We start from the raw sequence: 25,292 nt of genomic DNA, 5'->3' as shown, positions 1-25,292 counted from the left end.
TCTGATTGGTGATGCAAGTAAAATTACACTTCTATTGCAACATTATTATTTTATTTTATTATTTTTAATGTATAATTAATGTATAACATAAATGCATTGAAAATACATAGTGTGTGAGTAAAAACATAGCGTCACTTCCCTGGTTCTGTAATCAGGATTAAGTGGACAGGTTGATGTTGTTTTCTCAATGGAAAGCTTTGCTCACTTTGCTGGCCTGGTGATTTTAACTTCTCAGCAGAGCCCCACTGCCAGAGAGGAAGGTTTCGTTCTTGCACTCTCACCACGGGGTGTTTTGTCAGCTGGATCGCAACATTTCATCGGGAACTTCACCAGCTCTAAGATTTGATGGACCTCACACTTACACAAGGCCTTCGACTATCTTAAAGAGATTTGACAGTGTTTGCAAACTCATTAGAGGTGCTTGCTTAGGCAATTCAACTGAAGGAGGAACTCGAGCCATATCGAGGGACCCGAATATTATTGAGAAAATGTTAAAATGTTGCAAATGCTAGAATCCACAGAAACTCCAGATACTTTTATTTTATTTTATTTTATTTTATTTTATTTTATTTTATTTTATTTTTAGAATAAATGTTTACAAATATTTCAATATGGGCTTTCATTTTACTTAGGGTTAATTTTTCTTTCTCCTGGTAGATATTAAGAAGGATGCAGACAAATCTTACTGCCCAAAAAGATGGTCCCTTTCCTTTTATATATATATGTGTATTGTTTTTTTTTATTTTATTATTATTTATTTATTTTTTGTTAAAAAAAAAAAAAAATGTGGGCCAGTAAATTACAGAGCAGTTGCTGTCTCAATAGTCCAGAAAGAGCAAGAGATTTAATAAAGCACCAGAACCAGCACAGGTCAAAAGTAAAAATTGTCTAAAGCCAAAATATGTAATGAGTCTCTTTCATTGCTGCTAATCATGTATCTGTCTCTCTTTTTGTGGTTTCAGAGTTAAACATCCTGTGGGCTGCCCATCAGGTTCACCACAGTTCTGAATACTACAATCTGTCGACAGCACTACGCCAGTCTGTCACCCAGCAGTTCTCCTCATGGGTATGAAGTACCTGCATCTAACTAATTAATCTGTGATCATTTTGCCATGATACATGATAGATGAGCTCTAACAGTGTAGCTTATAGGCTATTATGAAGTGATAATATTTTATGTGTTTTATCAGGCGTTTTACCTTCCGTTGGCGCTGATGGTCCCTCCGTCAGTTTTTGCAGTGCACATACAGTTGAACCTGCTCTATCAGTTCTGGATTCATACTGAGGTACTGTCAGATTTGTCTCTACTAATTGTTTAACACATTTTATTACAATTTTTAAAAATCTTTTAGTAACATATTATAAGCAATTTCTTGATTTTGACCGTTCCAGGTTAAGTTTATAACATGTAGCCATTTCCAAAACTCTAACCATTTGTAGTTTTGCCCATTCTGTGGTCCTGAATACCAGAGTCTATCATAAGTAATGAGTTTTTATGAAATACTCCAAACAGAAGCTTTACATTTGCCATTTAAATGGCCTTCAGTATAGGCTTTACATTCGGGGATCATTTGAGAAATGGATTTGGAATCACTTCCATCTTGTAGAGCTCTATTAGAGAAAACAGTCTTCACGTCTCCAGTTTTCTGAAGGGTATAATTTATGCTCCCTTTTATAGGTTTTTTTTGATGTCGTGTAATTTATTGGCATCGAATTCCCAGTCCTCATCCAACATTAGAACGCGAGTTAAATTGTGAGGGAGCTCCTTTTTTTTTTAAGATGCAATTCAGCTGTTGCCAGATCTCTCATTACATGAAAATAATGGTCCACTGAAATACGGCACTCACTTAGGCTGAGCTGTTCCCATTTTGTAGACGTCAGAAATCAAGTACTTGAGTAAAAAAACCTGATGGTCGGCTATAACACCTGCGATATATGCTTCATCAAGCTCAAATGGATGTTTATATCCTGGTAAAATAAGGCACGGAGTGTGTACTGTATGTGTGCATTTTACACACCATAAAGCTTGTGACACACATGCATATTAATGAGGCGCGTTGGCTTCTATATGCGTACTCTAATCCAATGTAATGTTTGTTTTACTTGCAATCTATAAATATTGCTCTTTCCATCTGGAAATCTGGCCACCTTTCTCTTTCCGTAGTTAGCGGAGTTTCGACCGAGCTCATCAGATAAGAAAACACTATGTATTAATGATGTCTCCAAGTACATTTGTGAACATCTGAACCAGTCAAGGTTCCACAATCCCTGAAGAGCACATTTCTTCAGCGTTTGAAGCCAAGACAAAGACAAGGCACTCAATAGGGAAAATTAATCACATGCTGTACGCAAGACTAATATTAAGATTCGGTCTGCCTGTCCATATGAAAAATGTCAAAGGAGGACAATGGGCTTACCCGTGATCATTTATCTTTTGGTGTTTTGTCTGTGGTTTACGTACCGCATATAGGAACGACCTGTTGCTGTTGCCCCTTTGTGCATGAAAGGAAATAGTTATTAGGGAGGTTAAAGAGAGAGATCACCAAAAAAATTACAATTCTGTCATCATTTACTTACAATAAAGTCATTCTAAACCTGTATGACTTTATTTCTTCTGTAGAACACAAAAGAAGGAATGTTCTAGTCATTTTTGCCCATGCAAGTTTTCCAGCTGAGAAATTACATAAAAGCACCATAAAAGTGGCTTGTGTGAAAAACAGATCCAAATTTAGGTCATAATTCAGTAATAATCCGATGGGTTTTGTGACCTAGATCAACTGATTCAGATCATCAGTGAATACGCTCATATTTTGCTGTATAAAAATAAACATATGACTTCAGAAGACTTGGAATATAGCTCAAAAGTCACATGCACATGCAACATCCTTTTTGTAACTTGAAGGTTTTGTAAGAATATAATCTTTGACAATGTGTTTCTGTCACTAGCTGGTCAAAGATCTTGGACCTCTAGAGTGGATCCTAAATACTCCCAGCCACCACAGAGTTCATCATGGTAAGCATTATTATCTTTGAAAGTAGAGTTGCATTGCACTGTTCCCAAAGCGCATTGGTATTGCTCAGTTTATCACCGTGGGTCAAAAGCTAAGCATGTCTTGTCATTGAGATCTTATCATGTTACTTCGGTTAATACTGGCTCTACCATTCATCTAAGAAAACACATTTTAGACCTGTTAACAGAGATGCCGTAATGACCAGTGGATGTGTATGAAGTGAATTTGTAACATCTAACCATGTATTCACAGGGCGAAATCCATATTGCATCGATAAGAATTATGCAGGAATTCTGATTATATGGGACAGGATGTTTGGTAAGTAAAATGCCAACCAATAGTTGAATGGAAATGAGCCCTAGCAGCACATGCATCCATTAAACACTCTCTATTATTTAATGTCATGTTTCTACTGTCAGGAGTAATAAAAATGGTACAAAGCACAAATGACCTGTTACTTCTCAACAGCCGATCTGTAATACACTTTTTAGTGAATTGTGAACACACATGCAAGTCACTTTGAAAATGTGATGTTCTCTGCTTCTTTCCATCCTTCTGCAGGTACATTCGCTCCTGAAAGTGATCATGTTGTCTATGGGCTCGTACATCCAATCAGCACGTTTGAAATCTGGACTGTTGAGGTTAGTCCGAATTTTATTCTAATAAAGATATATTTAATTTTAATGTAGTAATTTATTGTCATCTATTGGAATATTTATACTAATATTACTGTAATATTATTTCTTTTTTGTTTTTGTAAAATATTTATTTGATTATTTCTCAGAGTAAAAAGTATTAAAGTTTTGCATTATGTCTGTTTTAAGGTTAGTTTTTTACTATGGTTTTATTGTAACATACATGGACTGAGTGTTCACAGTATGAAATCAAAGTTTACATTGTTCATAAACAAAATGTTTAGATTAATTTGCCCCCTACATTTTATCAAGACCTTTGACTAGTGAAAATATCAACACTGGAGATGAATAGGGTTTCACATAATGGACTCAGACCGGCCTAATTTTAGAGATGTAAATATCCGACCAGAGTCAACGGGAGCTGGGCTTCTCCTCGCATTACCATGCTAGTGGAAAAGCCATGCTGTAACCATAACATTATTACTCCACTTTAAACACACGGCTCAGGAGAGGTGAAAGAGTTCTGCAAAACCAAATGGAGGTTGTGTTTGATTATTTTTTCGGTGCTCCCTTGTGGCCGTCTGATCTGATGTGTGTGACAAAAGCATTTAGACGCGAGGACGAGATGATGATGAATAAAATGAATAAGAATAATGTTTATTTGACGGTGAAATATAAACTGTGATTTAAAATATATAAGTGAGATGAAAAGTCTGAAAAATGAATAAAATACAAAACAAAAGGGTAGTATTTCAGTGTCATTGTTGACTGAAGAGTTTTTAGGTAATGCAGCATTAAAGAGGTCCCTTAATATTAAGAATGCATGTGCCATGTATGGTTTATAGCCTCATTCTTCTTTTCTTTCCTCTCTGAAGTTCCTTTATTACCCGTACCTATGGCAGAGGTTCTGGGAAGCTGAAGGAATTTCAAATAAGCTGTCCGTCATTTTTAAAGGGCCAGGCTGGACTCCAGGAAAACCAAGACTGGGAGACATCGCTGATATTCCCCAGGTGTGTGTGTGTGTGTGTGTGTGTGTGCGTGCGTGTGTGTGTGTGTGTGTGTACAGTGGGGCTCGAAAGTTTGGGAACCCCTTGCAGAATCTGTGAAAATGCGAGTCATTTTCAAAAAAATAAGAGAGATCATACTAAATGCATGTTATATTTTATTTAGTTCTGTCTTGAGTAAGATATTGTACATAAAATATATTAACATTTAGTCCACAAGACAAAAAAATTGCTGAAATTATTAAAATAACCCCACTCAAAAGTTTGGGAACACTTGGTTCTTAATACTGTGTGCTGTTACCTGATGATCCACGACTATCTTTCTGTTTTGTGATGATGCTCCAGAAGTAAACAAGATGCATTAAGAGCAATTTCAGCAATTTTTTGTCTTGTGGACTAAATGTTAATATCTTATATCTTATACTATATATATATAGTACTCCACTGTATCAAGATGTTTCTTATTCTGATAAAACAACAGTCTGCATGTTATTCTGAAATGAATTGAGAATGGATTTATAGTTCCTTAATTTCCAGGATAGAAAATTAAAATGGAATTAAATGGAGGGAAAACTGCTGTAGTTTTTAAAAAACCATTCAAAGGTTTGGGTTCAGTTTTTTTTTTTTTTTAAACAAATGAGTACTTCTAATCAGCAATTATGCATGAAAATACATGAACAAAACCAACACTGAAGCCTTTGATTCTGGAACGCTCAATTTTTTTTCTTTTGAACTGTCTATTAATTAAAGAATTCTGAAAATATACTAAAATAGAAAACTGTTATTTTGAATTGTAATGTTAAATGTATTAAAGTTTTACTGTATTTTTGATCAAATAAATACACCCTTGGTGACCATAAGATACTTCTTTCAAAAACATTAAAACCTTCTGAACAGTGGTTTAAATTATTTTTAATAAAAGAGCAGTTTATGGACCACATTGGAAAAACACTTTTCCAAAATGTTCTAATTTAGTTCTAATTTCAATAGAAAGTGGTGTTATTATTTAGAAAAACTAGTTGGAAATTATTTGAGCAGTTCTATAGCTGCTTGTGGTGCAGAAAATGTTATGTTCACCTTTATATTGGAAACTCTTTTGTTCTTCACCTTACTTGTGGTTTACTACCTGCTGTTTCTGTAACAGGAAAAAAGGTCTCTCAAATGACTCCCCGAGTTCTCACATAAAAACAGACTCACGGTTCAGACAGGCTTTACAAGTGTGCGCCATTGCCAAATGAATCTTAACCGCCTTTGTGGGCTGAAGCACAATAGACTCATTTTCACTCGTCTTTAAAAAGGCGAGCTTTTTTAGGCCTGATCAAACAGCAGGCCTGCGACAAGGTTTTGAAGTCTTCTCATCAGGAGAGCGGCGGTTTGCTTTGAAACACGTCTGACTGTGCCACATACTAACAGACGCAGTTTCACACTCTTGAGGAACCCTGTCCCTCCCACTCTTTCTGTCGCTCTTACCATGCTACAATTAAAGCCACCTCAAAGTGGGCCCTGGTGATCCTAAACATGTGGAGAGAGCAGGAATTTGACAGAAATATCTTGAAAGGCCCTGGGTGATGCAGACCAGGGTGTGTCTGTTGTTTCTCCTGTGGAGTGGAGGAGAGTAGGAGCGAGGGAGGCCGGCTCGGATGTGTTGAATTCTGAGGGAAAGCAGAACTCCGCGGAGGTAGAGCCATCAGAGTTCTGGTGTGAAGAAAACCCACACGTGTCTGCAGCTGAGACAGCCTCAGGAATTCTTAGGAAATCAACAGTGATCAAGTTCTCAGTGATTCATGTCCAAAAACACTGATGTATGAAGCAGAGTTATTTTAGGTCGGGATCCAAACAGTGATGCAATTTTCTTATGTACTGTGCTTTAATGTGGAAGTATTGGATCGGCCAAATAGCTAGTCCTTTTTTTTCATAGATAGGAATTTATATATATATATATATATGTGTGTGTGTGTGTGTGTGTGTGTGTGTGTGTGTGTGTGTGTGTGTGTGTGTGTGTGTGTGTGTGTTTGTGTTTGTGTATGTGGATAAATATATAGATTTTGCTACTTCCTGTTGAAAAACAGTTTATTCTACTACTTAAGGTGGTCTGGCTGTTTATTGATGGCCACCTTAAGGAGGCCTATATATATATATATATACAGTATATGGTGGTCAAGCTGGTTTTCCAGACATAGAAGCTGTTTTGTATTCTACTCTATCTAACCCAGTAGACCTTAGGCCTGCTGTACCAGCTCTGTTCAACAATCTAGACCTTCTTTGATAATTTAATGGTGCTTATTAACCAGTTTGGAACAGCCATTTAAAACCATCTACAACCTAAAAAAGCTACTTTGCGAGCATAATAGCTAGTTTATGGCTGGTTGCAGGTGGTCTGCTGAATTTGAGACAACTAACTAATGGCTCTATCTAAGCAAATTGGAACAGCTAGAAACCATTTAAAACCTCTCTGTATACTGTATAGTCTTAAAAGCATTTGTACAACACACTTTGAACAAAAACTATTGTCATGCTGTATTGATAACTAATGGTGTGTGCACACCAAAAGTGAATGTAATAATTTGCACGAGTAGATTACATACAAAGTCAATGCAAAAATGCAAATACTGTATTTTCCGGACTATACGTCGCACTTTTTTTCATCGTTTGGCTGGTTCTGCAACTTATAGTCAGGTGCGACTTATTTATCAAAATTAATTTGACATGAACCAAGAGAAATGAACCAAGAGAAATGAAATAAGAGAAAACATTACCGTCTCCAGCCGTGAGAGGGCGCTCTATGCTGCTCAGTGCTCCTGTAGTCTACACTGAAAACATAGAGCGCCCTCTTGCGGCTGTAGATGGTAATGTTTTCTCTTGGTTCTTGGTTCTAAATAAATGCGACTTTTAGTCCAGTGCGACTTATATATGTTTTTTTCCCTGTCATGCCGTATTTTTGGACTGAAGCTATTTATACTCAGGTGCGAATTATAGTCCGAAAAATACGGTAGATGCAAATTTGCATCAGGCAAATGATGCAAATTTGGTGTGTAAATGATAAATGACAAGATTTCTACATATATACAATATTCACTTCGCTTTCGGTGTGTGCACACCATAACAGATAATAGCGCTATTATTCTGCTAAGTGAAAAATACATATTGCCATTTTTGTTGCATGGTGAAAAAAGACAAAAGATTCTCATTCTCAGATTCTCTGACAAATCGTATTAGATTTTTTTGTTTAGTTTTTTGGTGGCTTTGTTTACTTTTTTTTTTAACTACAAAATGTTGTTCATTCTCCAATCAGATTACAGGAGAGGAAATGCCTTATAATCCAACATGGTCCCCTGCGATGCAAGCCTATGTGCTTTTACAGTTCTTTCTTCTGCTGGATGTATATAACAACTTATTAATGGATCAAACGGTAGGTACTTTTTCCTTTATTTATTTTTTTACTTTCACTGTCGAAATCGACATCTAATTTTCCCAGAAATGTGCCCCACTGAAATGTCAAAGCTATCATCTGAATGCCGTCTTTCATTGTCATCTACAGGAGCTTTAAAAGCTTTTCATTTGCTGTGTGGTTAATGCTACCTCACAATGTCTATTATCAGCCTCGGTCTCTCTCTCATTATCCTAAATGTTCTTCTAATAATAAGGCATTTTACTAGCTGAGTATGGACAGAATAGTTAGAAGTAATCTTTGTCTATTATTTTTCACCCACCCCCTCCCCATCCCCTTTAAAAACATAGAGATGTTCAGTTGCCACTGTACATTATCCTTGGAAGTCCATGTTCCCCAGGCATATTTTTGGTTGGCCAGAAAGCACGGCCCCACCCTGCCTCCCTGCTGAATTGAAGCTGTCTGTTTTCCTGTGATTCCTACCTCTGCGGTGCTGTCTTAGTTGTGGCTCTCGGAGAAGTGTCCACTGGAACCCTTTCCTTAGCTCCACCAGCCAATAAAACAGCCGCTTGGTGGTCCAGCAACCAATACAAATGCTCTGACTGCTTTTCCAGCCCCTGGAAACCTTGCTTTTTTTTTTTCATCAGTCAATTTGTCCAAGGAAAATATCAAACCGAGGCCTTGAGGCTTAGCAATAAATAATGTTAAAATGTGTATTTATACCTTGTTGTCTGTTTGCATTCAATTCCTTTGCCACAGTAATGCTACAGAATAGCTTAGTGGCACTCCAAAAAGTTACTTTTTAGACATATTTCAATGACATCATCCACACAGGGCTATGAATCCTGCTGGATGTTTGACTAACTGTTCATTATGGAAGGCCTGTGTAGTAGACCTCTGCTGAAATTAAGATTTTGGAAGATGGTTTTCCCCTTTTTTCCCTTTGTCCTCTTAGTTTGTTTATTTTGAAACTGGATATGGAAAGGCTTTAGAAATTAACCAATCTAAATAGATTTTTCCCCCGTTTGTTAATTGTTGAAAAATGAGCCAGCGCTTCAGGACTGAGGTCCGGGATCTGGATTCTGTCTGGTGACACACAGGAAAAAGGCTGTAATTGTTTGCTGGTGTCATATCAAATACGTTATGAGGTCAGGCACCTGACTTAACCACTGCTGAGTATGATGGGTTAGCAAGGTCAAGAAAACCTCATTAACATCATTCCTTGTATTAGCAGCAAATTATCACCAGATTATGATTTCAGTGTAAATCCTGCCAGAGAGGTGTGCCAATTCAGTCATAGATGATACTTCCCTAATGGTTGGCCTTGAGTTTTTGCTCCATCGAGATATAGTATTACGCAACTGTCCTGGCACCTACTGTAAATTTGTTAGGTCACTTTTATTCAGCTGTGTTGCTTGCAAAATTATTTGAGTTAGAGTTATTAATATTGAATAAGACCAAAGAAAGCTTTTCAAATCATGACCTAAATTGTTGTTCACTGTCATACTTTGACCTTTGAGATCTACTATACATATAAATAAATATTACATTTATTTATTAAATATAAACATGTACGTATATATATATATATATATATAGTGGGGTTTGAAAGTTTGGGCACCCCTTGCAGAATCTGTGAAAAAATAAGAGAGATCATACTAAATGCATGTTATTTTTTTTATTTAGTACTGTCCTGAGTAAGATATTGTACATAAAAGATATTAACATTTAATCCACAAGACAAAAAAATTGCTGAAATTATTAAAATAACCCCCTCAAAAGTTTGGGACCCCTTGGTTCTTAATACTGTGTTCTGTTACCTGATGAGGTAACATTTGTTACATTTGTGGGACTCAAACACAACTATTTAAAAAGATTCAAACATTCACTGATGCTCCAGAAGGAAACAAGATGCATTAAGAGCTGGGGGGTGAACACTTTTGAACACGATGAAGATGGCCAAATTTTTTCTTATTTTGTTGAAATATAATTTATTTCCATTTAGTTCTGCCCTTCGTAAGCAACAGAAGATACTTGTATGTTTCCCGGTACACAAATTAAGTACAATTTACCTTGATTTTCAAATTCCAAAAGTTTTCACCAAGTTGCATCTTGTTTCCTTTTGGAGCATCAGTGAATGTTTGAATCTTTTTAAATAGTTGTGTTTGAGTCCCTCAAATGTCCTCAGTGTGATAAGATGTATCGCAAAATCATAAAGTCACTGCTGGAAAGGGTTCAAATATGCAAAGATGCTGGAAAACTGAAGAATCTGCAGGACCTTAAAGATTTTTCTGAAGAACGCTGCTCAGTTTAACTGTTCAGAACAAACAAGGGACTCATGCACAGCCATCACAAAACAGAAAGACATTCGAGGATCATCAGGTAACAGAACACAGTATTAACCCTTTAACTGCCGCTCGACCAAATGGTTGAGCACATTTTGAGTCACTATATTTTATTGAGAGGAGTACTTAACTTAATTCAAGCTGATTGAGCCATCTCTACCATCTGGTAGAGGTATGTTAAGCCAAAAAAAATCAACAGCATTTGTCACAACACTTCTTCTTTGATGAATGTCAGAGAGAAAGAAATCACTCCTGCCATGCAAACTGTTTTTGGTGAAATTTTGCAAGGTAAGCATATTTTTTTGACATATTACACTGTAAGAGCCCTAACTTTACAAAATTATTTTACTTGGTGCCATGAAAAAACTTTAGTATGTTTTCAAAAATTTTTCAAAAACGTGCTCAACCAAATGGTTGATTTGTCACTTTATGGTAAACGTAGAAAAGCTAAGCTAATGTTTTAAAAATTATGGGACGTGTTGGGAAAAAAAATACATTGAGTGTGGTAACTAATGACATAAGGAGATAAGAAATGCAAACAAAAAATGCTTTTTTCTTGGTGGGGCAGTTAAAGGGTTAAGAACCAAGGGTTCCCAAACGTTTGAGGGGGTTATTTTAATAATTTCATAATTTTAATAATTTTTTTGTCTTGTGGACTAAATGTTAATATCTTTTATGTACAATATCTTACTCAGGACAGTTCTAAATAAAAAATAACTTGCATTTAGTATGATCTCTCTTATTTTTTGTTCATATTTTCACAGATTCTGCAAGGGGTGCCCAAACTTTCAAGCCCCACTCTCTCTCTCTATATATATATATATATATATACATATATACATATATATCTTATCTATGTATACTATATCATATATTTCTTATCTTTCACCTGCAGATACTTTCCGAGATGACTGTGCTTCTTTTGACTGCCTACGTATTGCTTTCTCTAACTTCTTTGGGCTTCCTGATCGATCAGAGGTACAGCTCCTATAACAATCTCCTGTTTTCTCATGTGTTTTATTTTATGTTATTTTATTTTATTTTATTCTTTATTGAACTGGACTTAAGGTGAATTACTGTCTAGAGTATATGGAAATTAAATTAATTTACTGTTTACTAAACAGCACTGTACAAAAAAAAAATTTGTAAAAAAGAAAAAGAAAACATTGTCTTTCCTTTCTTTCAGGGCTAATGCAGCTGAAATGGAGATGCTGAGATGTGTTTTGATAATGGCTCTTCTACGGTTTGGTTACATTGAGCCTCTGGTGCCTTTGTTGGCTTTTCCAATTGAAGTAAGTTTGACTGAAACATACTGTACATCATTTGCATAGTCTCTTTTACAGATGTCCAGATTCCATTTAAGCACAAGACACTCTTTCAATCATTCTCAAAAGATGCCAAAAAGCATTATCATCAGGTTTTACACAGTTTTGATGCTTAAATGATAGAAATAGATGTATTTCTACTAGTACTATCGGACATGTGCATATGTGTTAACTCCTTCCTAGATGGATGTATGTTTGAGTGTGTGTGTGTGTGTGTGTGTGTTTCGGATCTGGCACTGGGACTTTCTACACGCCTCAGTGATGTATGACTCCAGATGCATGGCCCAATTGACCATAAAATTGCTGTGTGTGTATCTGGCACTTGCAGCGTGGGCCGTGCATCTCAGCTGACCTTTCATTAGCGCGCCACCTCTCTCTTCACGACCCTCCATCCCTCCCTCCAGCTCTCCTCTTCTCACCATCCCAGTCTACGCAAAGGCAACGTTTCTGGAATCAATTAAACACGTCTGCGGCTCGCCTTGGAAGACTGATTAGATTTACACAAGAGCTGAATTGCTCGTTTAACTTTGTGAGCATGCATCTGTGAGCTCAGGTGCTGAAATGCCCGCAGGACAGTTTTAGTAGCGTCATATTTTTGTTGCCGTGTGAACTGTACCCATAGACTCCTCCTGATTTAATGTGTTTCTGTTGTAATAGGCCAAGGACAGAGTTTATTTCTCTGTAACTTTCCTTTAGACTGGTCTATTTGCAGAAATGCCATTTTAACCCTTCAGAAAGATTATCATTTGCTAAAACTTGCCCTGTCAGTTCCTCACTCATCCCGGCTTCTGTTTATTTCAGCTAGGGGATGATGTTCTTGCATTTCTGCCTGTGTTTTTTCCAATCTATGTTTTTCCACCCATCAAAGCTAATATTTGTCCTCCTCATTTCTCAAGGGCGAAACAAAAATTGTACCGCTGCAAAGACCCACCCCACTTTTTTTGAAGGAAAAGGTTAAGATAATATTATCAAGATCAGGTTCACACAAAAGCTGCAGTCAGCAGCGCCACGGGCTTATCTTTTCATAGCACCTGACACCCTCCAACACACCACAGGAGAGGAATTCTGGAGCTTGGAGCCTGAATTAGACTGATAAGAAGAGCTTTAGCAAGAATTTCAGGTGATTGGGCACATCTGATTCCACTGTTAGTTCTCAGGTATCACCAGTGAATTAAGGTTTGTGGATTGTTTGGAAAATCCTGGAAATAGGTATCTACATATTTGGTCAGAAATGCAGTTAAAACATTAATATTATAAAATATTATTATCAGTTTCACATAATCCTTCAGAAATCAATATTATATGCTGATTTGCTGCTCAAGAAACTTTTGTTCTTATTATGATTAATGTTGAAAACAGTTGTGCTGCTTAGTATTTTTATGGAAACTGTGATACATTGTTTCGCTTTCTTTGATGAATAGAAAGAACAGTGTTAAAGGACAGCATTTATTTCAAATGCAGATCTTATGTAACATTTAGTGTGATCGCTGAATGAAAGTATGGATTTCTTTCTTTCTAAAAATAATAATAATAAAAAAATCTTACTAGCCCCAAAATTTCAAACGGAAGTGAATACTGTATACAGCTTTTACATTTTGGATGTTTCCTTTCCATCATCTCTTGCTCAACATGTCTAGAGCAAGTGATCTAATCACATCTCTGACATAAGATTTGTATTTTGATTTTACATAATCAGTAACAATTAGAAAATCACCACTCTTGATTTAAGAAGCCTAATACTAATATATTGTAGAGCTTTCAGTGGCTTCAGGTTGCTAAGCAGGCTGCCATGGTGAACCGAACGGTTCCTTACAAGCCCCAGGAGACCCATCCATCTTGGGCCTTGTCTCAGGAATCCCATTGAACTGATTTACAGAGAGTCCAGTGAGAGTCACACGAGGCTGCCACGACGCCCTTCACCCCGGCATCAAAGCGCTCCGAGTCGGGCCGAACCAGGCTTCAGTCTCTCAGCTTCTTTTCAGAGAATTGCTGCTCGTTTGACTGCCAAAAGCAGTAGGGGGTTTCAGTAATGGGTCACCACTGCCACCTCAGCTCAGATTCATGGACGAATGCTTGAACTGCTTAACAGGTTTTTTTTTTTGTGTGTACGACAAGCTAATGTTTTCGGTACGGTGAGCGATTCAGTTGTACGCTCACATAAGACTGCATTTATTTAATCAAAAATACATTAAGTATGAAGAAATATTATTGCAATTTTTTGCTATTTTAATATATGTTATTATGCAATTTATTCCTGTGATGCAAAGCTGAATTATTAGCATCATTACTCCAGTTTTCAGTGTCACATGAACCGTCAGAAATTCTAATATGCTGATTAATTGCGCAAGAGACATTTCCTATTATTATCAATGTTGGAAATGGTTGTGCTGTTTGATATTTTGTGGAAAACGTACCATTTTTTCACTCTCTAACTAAGAAGCAGCATGCATTACCACCATGTAGGCATCCACATGTTGAAAAATCCCCATCGCTAGACATACATCACTGAGGTGACAGCAGAGATTAAGTCCTGTTTGCTTTTGACCCAAAACTGCAGCCGCCCCGGAGACTCGATACTTTGCTTATTAAAGCTGAGTGTGAATGTGTGCCGCTCGTTTCTGCAACTCTGCATGTATCTTTTTCTTTATTTCTAACGCTTTGATGTGTGTAAAAGAGCGAAAAAAGCTGAGGGAGACCGAAGGAGAGACACAAGTGGTCATCTGAGACAGCAAGAGACAAAAAGAAGAGAAAAATGTATCAAAATCTACGCATCTCGTGTTTTTTTCCACTTAAAATACGCCTGCAGAGGAAAATCTGAGAAGAAAAGGCGTCTCAAATTGATTGAAATATCTGCCATTTTAGGATTTGAGATGGTTTCGCTGCTAAATTAACTTTACTTAGGTGGCGGTACAGCTCTGAATGAAAGTATAGAATGAGGTAGTGTCTCAAAAGCAGCTGCGTTGTCTTTAATAGTATTTTTATCCCTTTTGTCATACAAATATTAATTGAAATTACTCTAAATCTGTTCCATTTCATGCAAACACAAATACAGAGGGCTTAGTCTTTGTCCAATGCATATAATGCCCCAAAGAAAAACTGTAGTATTGTGAAATATTTCTACTAAGACTTGATGACACAGTGTAGATAAAAAATAAAAACCAAATTTACTGAATTGGCATTTGATGGGTGGATTCAGGTAGCTTGAGGTCAGGAAGCACAGGCCATACCTTTCCCTTTATTTGTCTCTCTTCTCTCAGAGGGAAACAGCTGTGCTGCTCCTGAGGAAACTCTGGTTATTTCCCATTGGAGAGGTAGTTCTGATAGATAGAATATGATTTTGGACTCTGTTTAGAGCTCGGATGCAGTTTATGGTCTAGAACGCAAGGAAGGAGGGGCAATTAAGGTTACAGCTTTTTGGAAGATTGACACTTTTGGCCTGTTTCCACGGTGGCTTCTGTGAACTCCAAATGCATCATGGGAGATTCTTTGGACACATGTTTGACCTATTGGCTTTAATTCTTTTTTTATTTTATTTTTGTCATTTTTTATGTAGTATATTCTCCTGGAATGTGACATTTAGGTTTCTCACAACGAATCACTTCAAATAAGGTTTTGACTTATAAAAATAAAGTTGTAACAAAATCTTAAAATATATAAATGTTTATATTCTGATATATTTAAATGTTTGCAGACTTTGCACACCACCTGTAATAATTTATAACTTTCCAAATAAAGATATATATATATAATTTTTGGTAAATATGATAATTACAAAATCTCATGATAAAACTTTAATGTGCATTACTAGAGATGTCACTAAGAAAAAATAAGACATTTAGCCTATTAATATTGGCCTATTTGGGTTATAAATGTCAATATCTTGTTGTTTTGCGCAGGCCTTTGTCTTAATCTCTGCAGTCTACTGGAGTCTACAGTGTGTGAACCAGCGCATCAACAGGATGAAGAAAGAAAACTAGATAAGACATCAACAGCTTACAACCTTACACACAAAACACTTTACACACAAACTGTTTACGATTCAGTGTCCTGCATCAGTGACATCTTCCATACATTTAACTGTGAGATTAGTCCTTTTTAACTTGACCAAAAAACTGCTGCTCTCACAAACTCTTTACACTTTAGTTTGGCATTGAACAGATGCTATAAAATATCATGAGTTAAGATATCGTAAAGACAGAATGATTTGTAGTTCTCAGAATGGTACTAACCACTTTATAACTAACTTTTCAGCCATAATCAATGCATGTGGTAGATTAAATTCAAAAGGTACCAACAAACTTTAGCTTTATCTGCATACATAATTTTATTTGAAATTGAACAAATAATACAAGTACAATAACTAGTGTATTATGAAAATTTTCAGAAATTATACATACATATATATATATATAGAGAGAGAGAGAGAGAGAGAGAGAGGGATCTATCTGTGTGTGTGTGTGTGTGTGTGTATTATTTTAGTAAAACTCTGTCTGAATAAACCCCAAAAATACCGGTTGTTAATAGCTGTGGTGTGATTTCATGTAACTGTATGAGTTAACACCAGGTGGTGCTAGCAGGACCCCTAAAACAGCGTCCCATTTCATTCTATGCCCTGTATGTGTTCATTGATCATTTTAATGCGTGTCAGGGCTAGTTTCACTGGAGAGCAATTACACCACCACTGTCATATGAGCTGACTGTTTGGAATGGTTCAAGTAATATTAGTTCATAAGAACCTTGGTATATTAAAAAAAACCCACTTCAGTCAATGTGCAGTCAGTCAGCAAGACAAAAAGAAAAAAACAGTCTGCCTCCCAACAGAATAACAGCATTTATTTTATTAAATGTTAATAACATATAAAACTGTGTTTGAATTTATATTTTCTTTGTCAAAGCTTGTTTTTATGATTTAAAACGCCACCTTTCTTACAATATGATATGACATGCTTGTCACTATTTCATAGTTTCACAGTTTCATAACATCTGGATTTCACACCTGGAATAAAGCAAGGTGGTGTGCCTGAGTGGTGTAAATAATTAATGACACATTAGTTTGATGTCTTGCTAACAGATCTCTGGAGGTGTGTGAGTTTAATATGTTACTTAAATGTTACTTCTCATTAGGGTTTCAGAATCTGCAGAGTATTAACACATTATCTTTTTTCTTTCTCATGGTGAAGCCTTCCGAAATATCACTAACTGGTTTACTTCATTTTGATGAATTATGTTACACGTTTGCTTCTGATGTAATATATAACATGTCTGTATGTAACAGTTTCCATCTAATATAGTATGTTATTTTATGTTAGGTAAAAACTGTTAGCCTGAATGTACTGTAAGTCGCTTTGGATAAAAGCGTCTGCTAAATGCATATATATAAATATAATATAAATATATAGACTATATGGACTAAAGTATTAGGACCATTACACCAACAGAAACTTCAATGGCATGGCATTCTAAATACATGGACATCTATACAATATTAGTCCCTCCTTTGCAACTATAGTTTCCACTTTTCTGGGAAGGATTTCTGAAGGATTTTGGATTGTGTCTGTGGGAATTTTTACTCACTGATGTTTGACGAGAAGGCTTGGCTTGCAATGTCCGCTCCTGTTCATCCCAAAGGTGTTCGATGGGGTTGAGGTCAATGCTCTGTGTGATCCAGTCAAGTTCTTCCACATCAAGCTCATCTGACTTTTTTTTATGCACCTTTCGCTTTGTGCGTTGGGGCACAGTCATGCTGGAATACTGTTCCCACAAAGATGGAAGCATATGTCAAAAATGTCTTGCTATGCTGAAGCATTAAATGGATAGTTCACCCAAAAAAATGAATTCTGTCATTAATTACTCCCTCTTCTGTTGATGAAATCTGAGAGCTTTCTTACCCTGACGGCAATGCATGCTATCACATTTAAGGCCCAGAATGGTATTAAGTATGGTATTAATGGTCTATATATTGTGGTATATAGATTAAAGTTGTAAAGCTTTTTGAGAATTTGTGAGCAAATGACATTATGTACTGTTATGTGTGTGCTGAATGGGAGCTGTGACTAACAATTCCTTAGGGAAGATGGTCCCCATTGACATTTAAAAATACTCCTTACATGGAATCGGTATTCCGTTCAATGACTTTGGAGTCGTAATGTGCGTGTACTCAGTTATGGTATTGTTTATATAAACTAGTACTGCTCTATATTTAGTTGACAGCTAGGTTTGGCACACACATTTCATCACCGACTGTTAGTTGCATGCCTGCACATTGGGTTTGAGCTAAAAGCTCAGTGATGTGAGGATAACTCACATTAGCAATGACCCGAACCTCTTCTGCACAGATATTCTGTCGGCCTATTATGCTAAGTGCCGACTGTAAGATCTGCATTACAAGTACACAATGCAATCCACTGGAAACAGTTTTCAGAGGCTTGATTAGGTAAAATGTATAATGTGGTGAAAATAATAGGCCTGTATTCTCATCTAAATGGCAGATGGGTCCTGTTAGCCTCACAAATGTGGCGTTCTGTTGCCAGAAAAGACCCAAATGACTCATGTTCAGATTATAGCATTACAGTGCTTGCACCAACTGGCAGAACTAGAAAGAAATGGGCCCATCCTTCATGTCTCCTAGCCTGAAATGAAGCTCTTCCACGGGATGTTGACCACGGTAAAATATACAGTATTATGGGATTTGTGGCCTCATTTAGCCTTGTAACAAGATTGTTTATAAAATATGTGGCATTTAGGTTGCATTTTCCAACTAGACATGTTTACAGTTGGCAGTCATTTGCCTTTGCTAATGGCTTCCAAACAGCTACATGTATTTATTGAAAAGTGATGCATATGCAGTACATTCAGATGATGAACTGGTTAAGGTTTACTTCATTTATTGACCCTCATGTTGTTCCAAATCAGTTTGACTTTCCTTTTTTTTCTATGGAATACAAAAGAAGATATTTTGAAGAATGTTTGAACAGTTTTAGAGAATGGTACATTATGTTTCAGTTATATGTCAGACAGTGGTTGGAGTTATTCAGGTGAATAGAAGGGATGCTATAGTAAAAGCTGTCAGTCACTTCCCAGCTCATAAATTCTAATTCTCTAAGGATGTAAACAAAATGATTGAACCAGCTGTCCCATGCATAGCATCCAAGAGGTTTAGCCCTATGCAAAGTGCATAATGAGCCATTTTACCCTAATAAGTTCATTTTCTGGATTTTTTTCTAACACTAGTAGTAAGAATTTTTGATCTGTAAGTTTATAGTCAGGCATACAATTACAAAAAATGTGATTATACAAAATCTGTGCAGCATAAGTTTGAGGCAAGTAAGATTTTATTAGGGCCCGAGCACCGAGGTGCGAGGACCCTCTTGTATCTGCTTTGTTTATTATTATTAGGGCTCAAGCCTGGAGGGCGAGAGCCCTATTGTTTTCCTTAGGATTATTTGTTATTAGGGCTCAAGCCCGAAGGGGCGAAGAGCCCTATTGTTCTTCTAAGGATTATTCTTCTTCTTATTATTATTTTTTTTATTTTTTATTAAACCTTCCGGGGGTTTTTGGAGGCCTTAACATGCTCAAAAACTCTTGAAAATTGGCACACACATTGGAATCTGCGGCCATCAGGACGCCACAGAGACTGGGACCCGGGCGTGGCACAGGGACTCTACAGCGCCCCCTGGAACACAGTCAGAAATCTTGAACCATAGCTCACACACACTTTCATGTATTTATATGAAACTCAGTACACTTATAGATCTCATTGAGCCGAGCAACTTTCGCACTCTATGTCATAGGCTCCGCCCAACAGGAAGTCAGCTATTTAGGGCTGTTTATAAAAAGCATGCTCTGGAATTTGATATACTTGTCATAGGTCTTTTACTTGATTGCCACCAAACTCGGTCAACATGATCTCAAGACATTGGGGATGGAAAATTGCGAGGGGATTTTTGATATCTCGAACGGTTTGCCCGTGGCGAGGCGTTGAAATTATGGCGAGAAATGAGAAACAGGAAATGTCTAATAACATCCACATACATTTCCTGAATTTGATCAAACTTCATTGGTTTGTTCGTTGTATGATACTGATCGTATATATGTGACTATTAAGAGTCAACATTATAGCGCCACCAACTGGCAGCAGGAAGTGTGCCATTTTCCAAATGCTTTGAATTCAGCATCTTATTTTTACTCTATTTACTTAAAACTTCATCAGAATAATGACAAAACACGGCCGATGTAAATCTGTTGTGGGGATATTGATATCTGATATAGTGTTGCCATGGCAACGTGTCAAACTTGAATGTTCTGTTATGGTGAGTTTGAGGCAGACAACAAGCTCAGATTTACATAAAACTCAAAACACATATCAGTATTAGTGATAGCTAGACAATGGCAAAAGCTTTTAAAAGGGCGTGAAGGAGGCACTCTATAGCGCCACCTTTTGTCAAAAGTGGGGGGGTTAGTTTTAGCTACAGACACCAAACTTGGTACATAAATTGTTCTTTTCAAGACGGACAACTTTCTAATTCACAGTCATCAGCTACGACCAACAGGAAGTCGGCTATTTTGATTTGAATATTTAAATTGAGCTCTGATTTAATGCATACTCCTCACAGGGGAAGTACACTATACACACCAAACTTTGTCTACATGAAGAAAAACCATTGAGGAACTTAAATTGCGAACGGATTTTGGTTAGCTTGAACGGTTTTGTCGTGGTGAATTTTTGAAATGACAGTAAAAAGGGAAACATTAATTGTCTTGTATGTTTAAATTGCAGCTTCCAAACACTTCAAAGCATTTTTTTATACAAAGATCAAATCATTCTGAGGAAATATGCATAGTTTCACGACTTTACAACACTGTATGGATAAAAGAAAATTAAAAAACTGTCAGACTTCTCAACTGACATGATCTCACTCTGGCCACCCTGTCTGTGTGAGGGAAGGGAGGGGGAGAGGGAGGGGGAGTGTGAGGGGGTTGGTGACTGTGACAGTGTGTGTGGACTGTAGGGAGGGGCTGTCTGGCAGAGAGAGAGAGACAGAGAGACCTAATCATCCCTTTAATAATCAGGAAAAAAAAAATCTGTATTTTAAATTGTTATTGTTTTTGTTGTTGCTAATGGTGGTGTTTTTTCCTTTCATTACAGGTTAAGAAATCTCTTAGGCCTTATCCTTTTCTGACAGTTTTAGGGATTTAAAAACATCCTAAGAACCCTAATTTGTGCTGCAAATAATAATTTCAAACTCATTTGATACTGACCTATGACAACCTGTGACGTGACATGACATTTATTAATCTCATGGATGTAACAGTAAAACTCTTCAACTGACAGATAAAGCTGCAATGCAAGCAAAACTATTTCACAAATGCTTATAGGTCATTAAAATCATTACAAAACACTAATACATTATTTAAGGATTTGGTAACACTGTAAAATAATGTCTAATTTGTTAACATTATGCAGTATAACATAGTATGCAGTCTTCGTAGGGCACCAACTCCCAGAGGGGGCACCATCCCAGTTGCTCAAAAAAAAAAAAAAAAAAAAAAAAAACATGCGTCATTCTCCCATCCGCGCTCGCGACCGCTCACACCTCATGTTTGCGGCTGAATGTTCGTAATTGATGGATGGACATCTATGCCTGGGTATAGGACATCAGCAATCCGGCACAGAGAAAAGAAAACTAAAGAAAATAAAACAGGCATAAAGTTGTCTTGACATTGGACTTTCTAGAGTCTCAAATTTAGGGCCGGTCTCTAAAGTTACATGTGATATTGTTATACACTTTTCTAACGTCAGTAGCATTTGAAGAGAATGACTTACAGTCATAAAAACAACTGTAATTGTTCATCTAGGTGACAGCTATAATGCACAATTAAATTGAATGTTTGATATTTATTACAACAAACTGTAAGTCATATGTAAATTATGCAACTTTTTCACATGGGCTCAAATGCAAATTTGAAGCTCAATAGCATTTGAGAAGAAAGACTTGCAGTCACAAAGCAATTGTAATGTGTTCATATAGGTGTCAGCTACAATGCACACCTTATACATTTTTTATAAATATTAAAATAAAGTGTTACTAAAGTTATATATATTGTTCTGTGTATGTGATTTCAAAGTCTAGATTGGTCGGATTAACCCTTTAACTGCCGCATCCCTTAAAACTGATTGTCAGAGGGTTACTGTAAATGCTTATGCCCGCTGGGCACAGTTATCCTGATGCCACCGGGGTGGCGTTGCACTGATGGCTTGAGCCCGACATCGCTGCTTGCAGCTATATTTAGGGCTCAAGCCTGGAGGGCGAGAGCCCTATTGTTTTCCTTAGGATTATTTGTTATTATTATTATTATTATTATTTATTATTATTATTTTTCTTCAAGGTTTCGGGGGCTTTTGGGGCCCTTAACATGCTTAAAAAGTCTTGAAAATTGGCACACACATTGGAACCTGCGGCCATTAGGGCCGGGCAGAGACTGATACACGGGCGTGGCACAGGGGCTCTACAGCGCCCCCTGGAATATGGAGGGCCATATATCATACATACTTGCACGTAGACGTACGAAACTCGGTACACATATAGAACTCATCAATACAAACAACTTTCGTATTGCATATCATAGGCTCCGCCCAACAGGAAGTTGGCTATTTGGGGTTTATTATTCATATTTGTCGTCAAAGTTGTGGGGGCTTTTGGGGTCCTTAACATACTCAAAAACTCTTGAAAGTTTGCGCACAATTTGGAATCTGTGGCCTTTAGAAGCCTGCAGAGGCTGGGACACGGGCGTGGCACAGGGGCTCTACAGCGCCCCCTGGAACACAGTCATAAATGTTGATGTATAGCTCACACATACTTGCACGTATTAATATGAAACTCAGTACACATATAGATCTCATCGTGCCGAACAACTTGCGTATTGCATGTCATAGGCTCCGCCCAACAGGAAGTCAGCTATTTAGAGTTATGTAAAAAGCGCATGCTCTGGAATTTGAAATACTTGTCATAGGTTTTTTACTCGATTGCCGCCAAACTCGGTCAACATGATCTCAAGACACTGGGGATGAAAAATTGCCAGGGGATTTTTGATATCTCAAACGGTTTGCTCGTGGCGAGGCGTTGAAATTATGACGAGAAATGAGAAACAGGAAGTGTCTAATACCATCCACATACATTTCCTGATTTTAATCAAACTTCATCAGATTATTCTTTGTATGATGTCGATCGCATATATGTGACTATTAGGAGTCAAAGTTATAGCGCCACCAACTGGCAGCAGGAAGTGTGTCATTTTCAAAATGCTTTGTATTCAGCATCTTATTTTTACTCGATTTGCTTCAAACTTCATCAGAATAATGTTAAAACACAGCCTATATTAATCTGCTAGGGGGAAATTGATATCTAAAAATATTGTTGCCGTGGCAACATGTCAAACTTGAATACTTCTCAGGTGATTTTAAGGCATATAACATACTTAGAATTTCATGAAATTCAGAACACATATCAGTATTTATGATAACTAGACACTGGCAAAAGTTCATAAGAGGGCGTGGAAGAGGCACTCTATAGCGCCACCTTTTGTCAAAAGTGGGGGGGTTAGTTTTAGCTACAGATACCAAACTCGGTACAAAAATTGTTCTTATCAAGACGGACAACTTTCTAATTCACAGTCATCAGCTACGACCAACAGGAAGTCGGCTATTTTGATTTGAATGTGGATTGTTTTTTACATTTAGCTGTGAATTAATGCATACTGCTCAGAGGAGAGTAACACTATACACACCAAACTTGGCCTACTTGTTGAAAAAACATTGAGGAACTTAAATTGTGAATGGGCTTTGGATAGCTTGGATGGTTTTGTCGTGGTGATTTTTTTAAATGACAATAAAGATGGAATTATTAATTTTCCTGCATTTTTAAATTCCAAACACTTCAAAACCTTTTTTCATACAGAAAAAAAGTTATTCTGAGTAAATATGCATAGTTTCATGACTTTACAACACTGTATGGATAACAGAAAATTAAAAAACTGTCAGACATCTCATATCACTCTGTCCATCTGTTTGAGTGTGTGTGCTTAGACTTCCATTGTCTGAGAGAAAATGCGCCCCTACAGGTGCAGTTACCGGAATAAAAAAGGGAGGAGACTGTCTTTTGGTTTCGATTTTAAATCGGTTAAAATACAAATAAATACTTGGATTTAATTCAAACTGACAAGCTAAACCAACATATATGATTATTATCAGGTCAGGGCTCATTAATAATGGATGTGTGGTCAGTGATACGTGAGAAACACGAGAGATGAATCACTGCTCTGAGCACCAGCGTGTGGAATGATGAGCTAAAAAAAAACGAGTTTATTCTTGTTTTATAGATATTAAAAATAAAGTATTGCAGCGGTATCACACAATTCACCAATTAGAGCACACCAAGATCTAAATTAAGATGTTTTTGAACTGTTTGTGTGAAAATTAAATATTCGCAGCTGCCTATCTGAAATCACTGCCTCCGATCAGCGCGCACAGTGTCACAAGTTCAAAACTAACGAATTTATTCTTGTTTAAGAGCTTTTTAAAATAAATTATTGCCATAAATGCACACAATACACCCATTATAACACAACGCGAGCTAAATGCAGGTGTTTGTGACCCGTTTAAGTGTGCAAGACTACTTGAAAACGCGACTGGCAGAATAACATATATCTCTCGAGCTGCAGGATTCTGCCTTTCGTCGTACGAACGAACACATCAAGGACAAGATTATTTCAAAATACATAATAGCTTGGCGAATATAAACGAAAACAGCCACGTGGACATAAACTGTTGAGAAATAAATCTGAAGTGGATCTACTGGATTTGAATATTAAGTGACCGCATATACCAGCTGCTTCTGTCTTCAATTTTAATCTATATAAAAAATTAAACTCATTCATCTTGGCTGCTTTTTTAATATGTGTACGTATTTATTTATTATTTTGCTCTAACAAGACTAAATCTATATTTAATTAAATCAATAAAATTTTATTTTACATTTGATTTGTCCATTTCTGCATCTAAACGCCTAAAAACCTAAAACATGCTCTATTATACTATTGTTAGCAATTTCTTTATCGTCCAATTTATCTGGTGTACACACTTTATTTTCATAATAAACCTGTTTGTTAGATTATACACAGTTACAGTGGTCTATAATAAATATTAACAGGTTTTATTCAAGCTGTTTAGAATGAATGCCGTAGACTAATTTTTTTAAAAATGTAAATCCATACAGCTATAAATAGCTTGTTCTTGGTTTATAAGCACATTTATTAAAAAGGAGAGTAAAGGGTCAGTTATCTTCCTATGAAAAATAAAAAAATAAAAATAAACAAACAACACAGGCCATAGCGATTTATTAAAGTAACATAAATAAATACAATAGTTATTTTACTATATCTTTTAAATTTTTAATTCCAACTCTTCATAATTTTTTATATACGTAAAAGTCATCATTTGAAGGAAGCACAGTAAGTTTCATAGCTTTATCATTTTCAAGAGCCAGCATAAAATTAAAACTATCATAACATATAAATCAAGCTTGCAAT

At 36.7% G+C, this 25,292-nt stretch overlaps 1 protein-coding gene across 1 annotated transcript in view; it reads left to right on the top strand.

Moving 5' to 3' along the window:
- The window catches only part of LOC113072163 (alkylglycerol monooxygenase-like), a 28,902-nt gene extending 12,448 nt beyond the window's left edge, over nucleotides 1-16,454 (top strand). The window contains exons 4-13 of the mRNA XM_026245290.1: nucleotides 963-1,066; nucleotides 1,191-1,286; nucleotides 2,947-3,013; nucleotides 3,264-3,329; nucleotides 3,573-3,652; nucleotides 4,522-4,656; nucleotides 7,943-8,059; nucleotides 11,279-11,361; nucleotides 11,570-11,675; nucleotides 15,605-16,454. Of these exons, the coding sequence (XP_026101075.1) occupies nucleotides 963-1,066; nucleotides 1,191-1,286; nucleotides 2,947-3,013; nucleotides 3,264-3,329; nucleotides 3,573-3,652; nucleotides 4,522-4,656; nucleotides 7,943-8,059; nucleotides 11,279-11,361; nucleotides 11,570-11,675; nucleotides 15,605-15,685 (935 nt within the window). The 3' untranslated portion in view covers nucleotides 15,686-16,454. The remainder of the gene's footprint in view (nucleotides 1-962; nucleotides 1,067-1,190; nucleotides 1,287-2,946; nucleotides 3,014-3,263; nucleotides 3,330-3,572; nucleotides 3,653-4,521; nucleotides 4,657-7,942; nucleotides 8,060-11,278; nucleotides 11,362-11,569; nucleotides 11,676-15,604) is intronic.
- The last annotated feature ends 8,838 nt before the right edge of the window (nucleotides 16,455-25,292 follow it).

Source organism: Carassius auratus, unplaced genomic scaffold (assembly GCF_003368295.1).
Source record: "Carassius auratus strain Wakin unplaced genomic scaffold, ASM336829v1 scaf_tig00008591, whole genome shotgun sequence".
Taxonomy (NCBI): domain Eukaryota; kingdom Metazoa; phylum Chordata; class Actinopteri; order Cypriniformes; family Cyprinidae; genus Carassius; species Carassius auratus.
The sequence above is the reverse complement of the archived record's forward strand: the minus strand, read 5'-3'. Positions and strand labels throughout refer to the sequence as shown.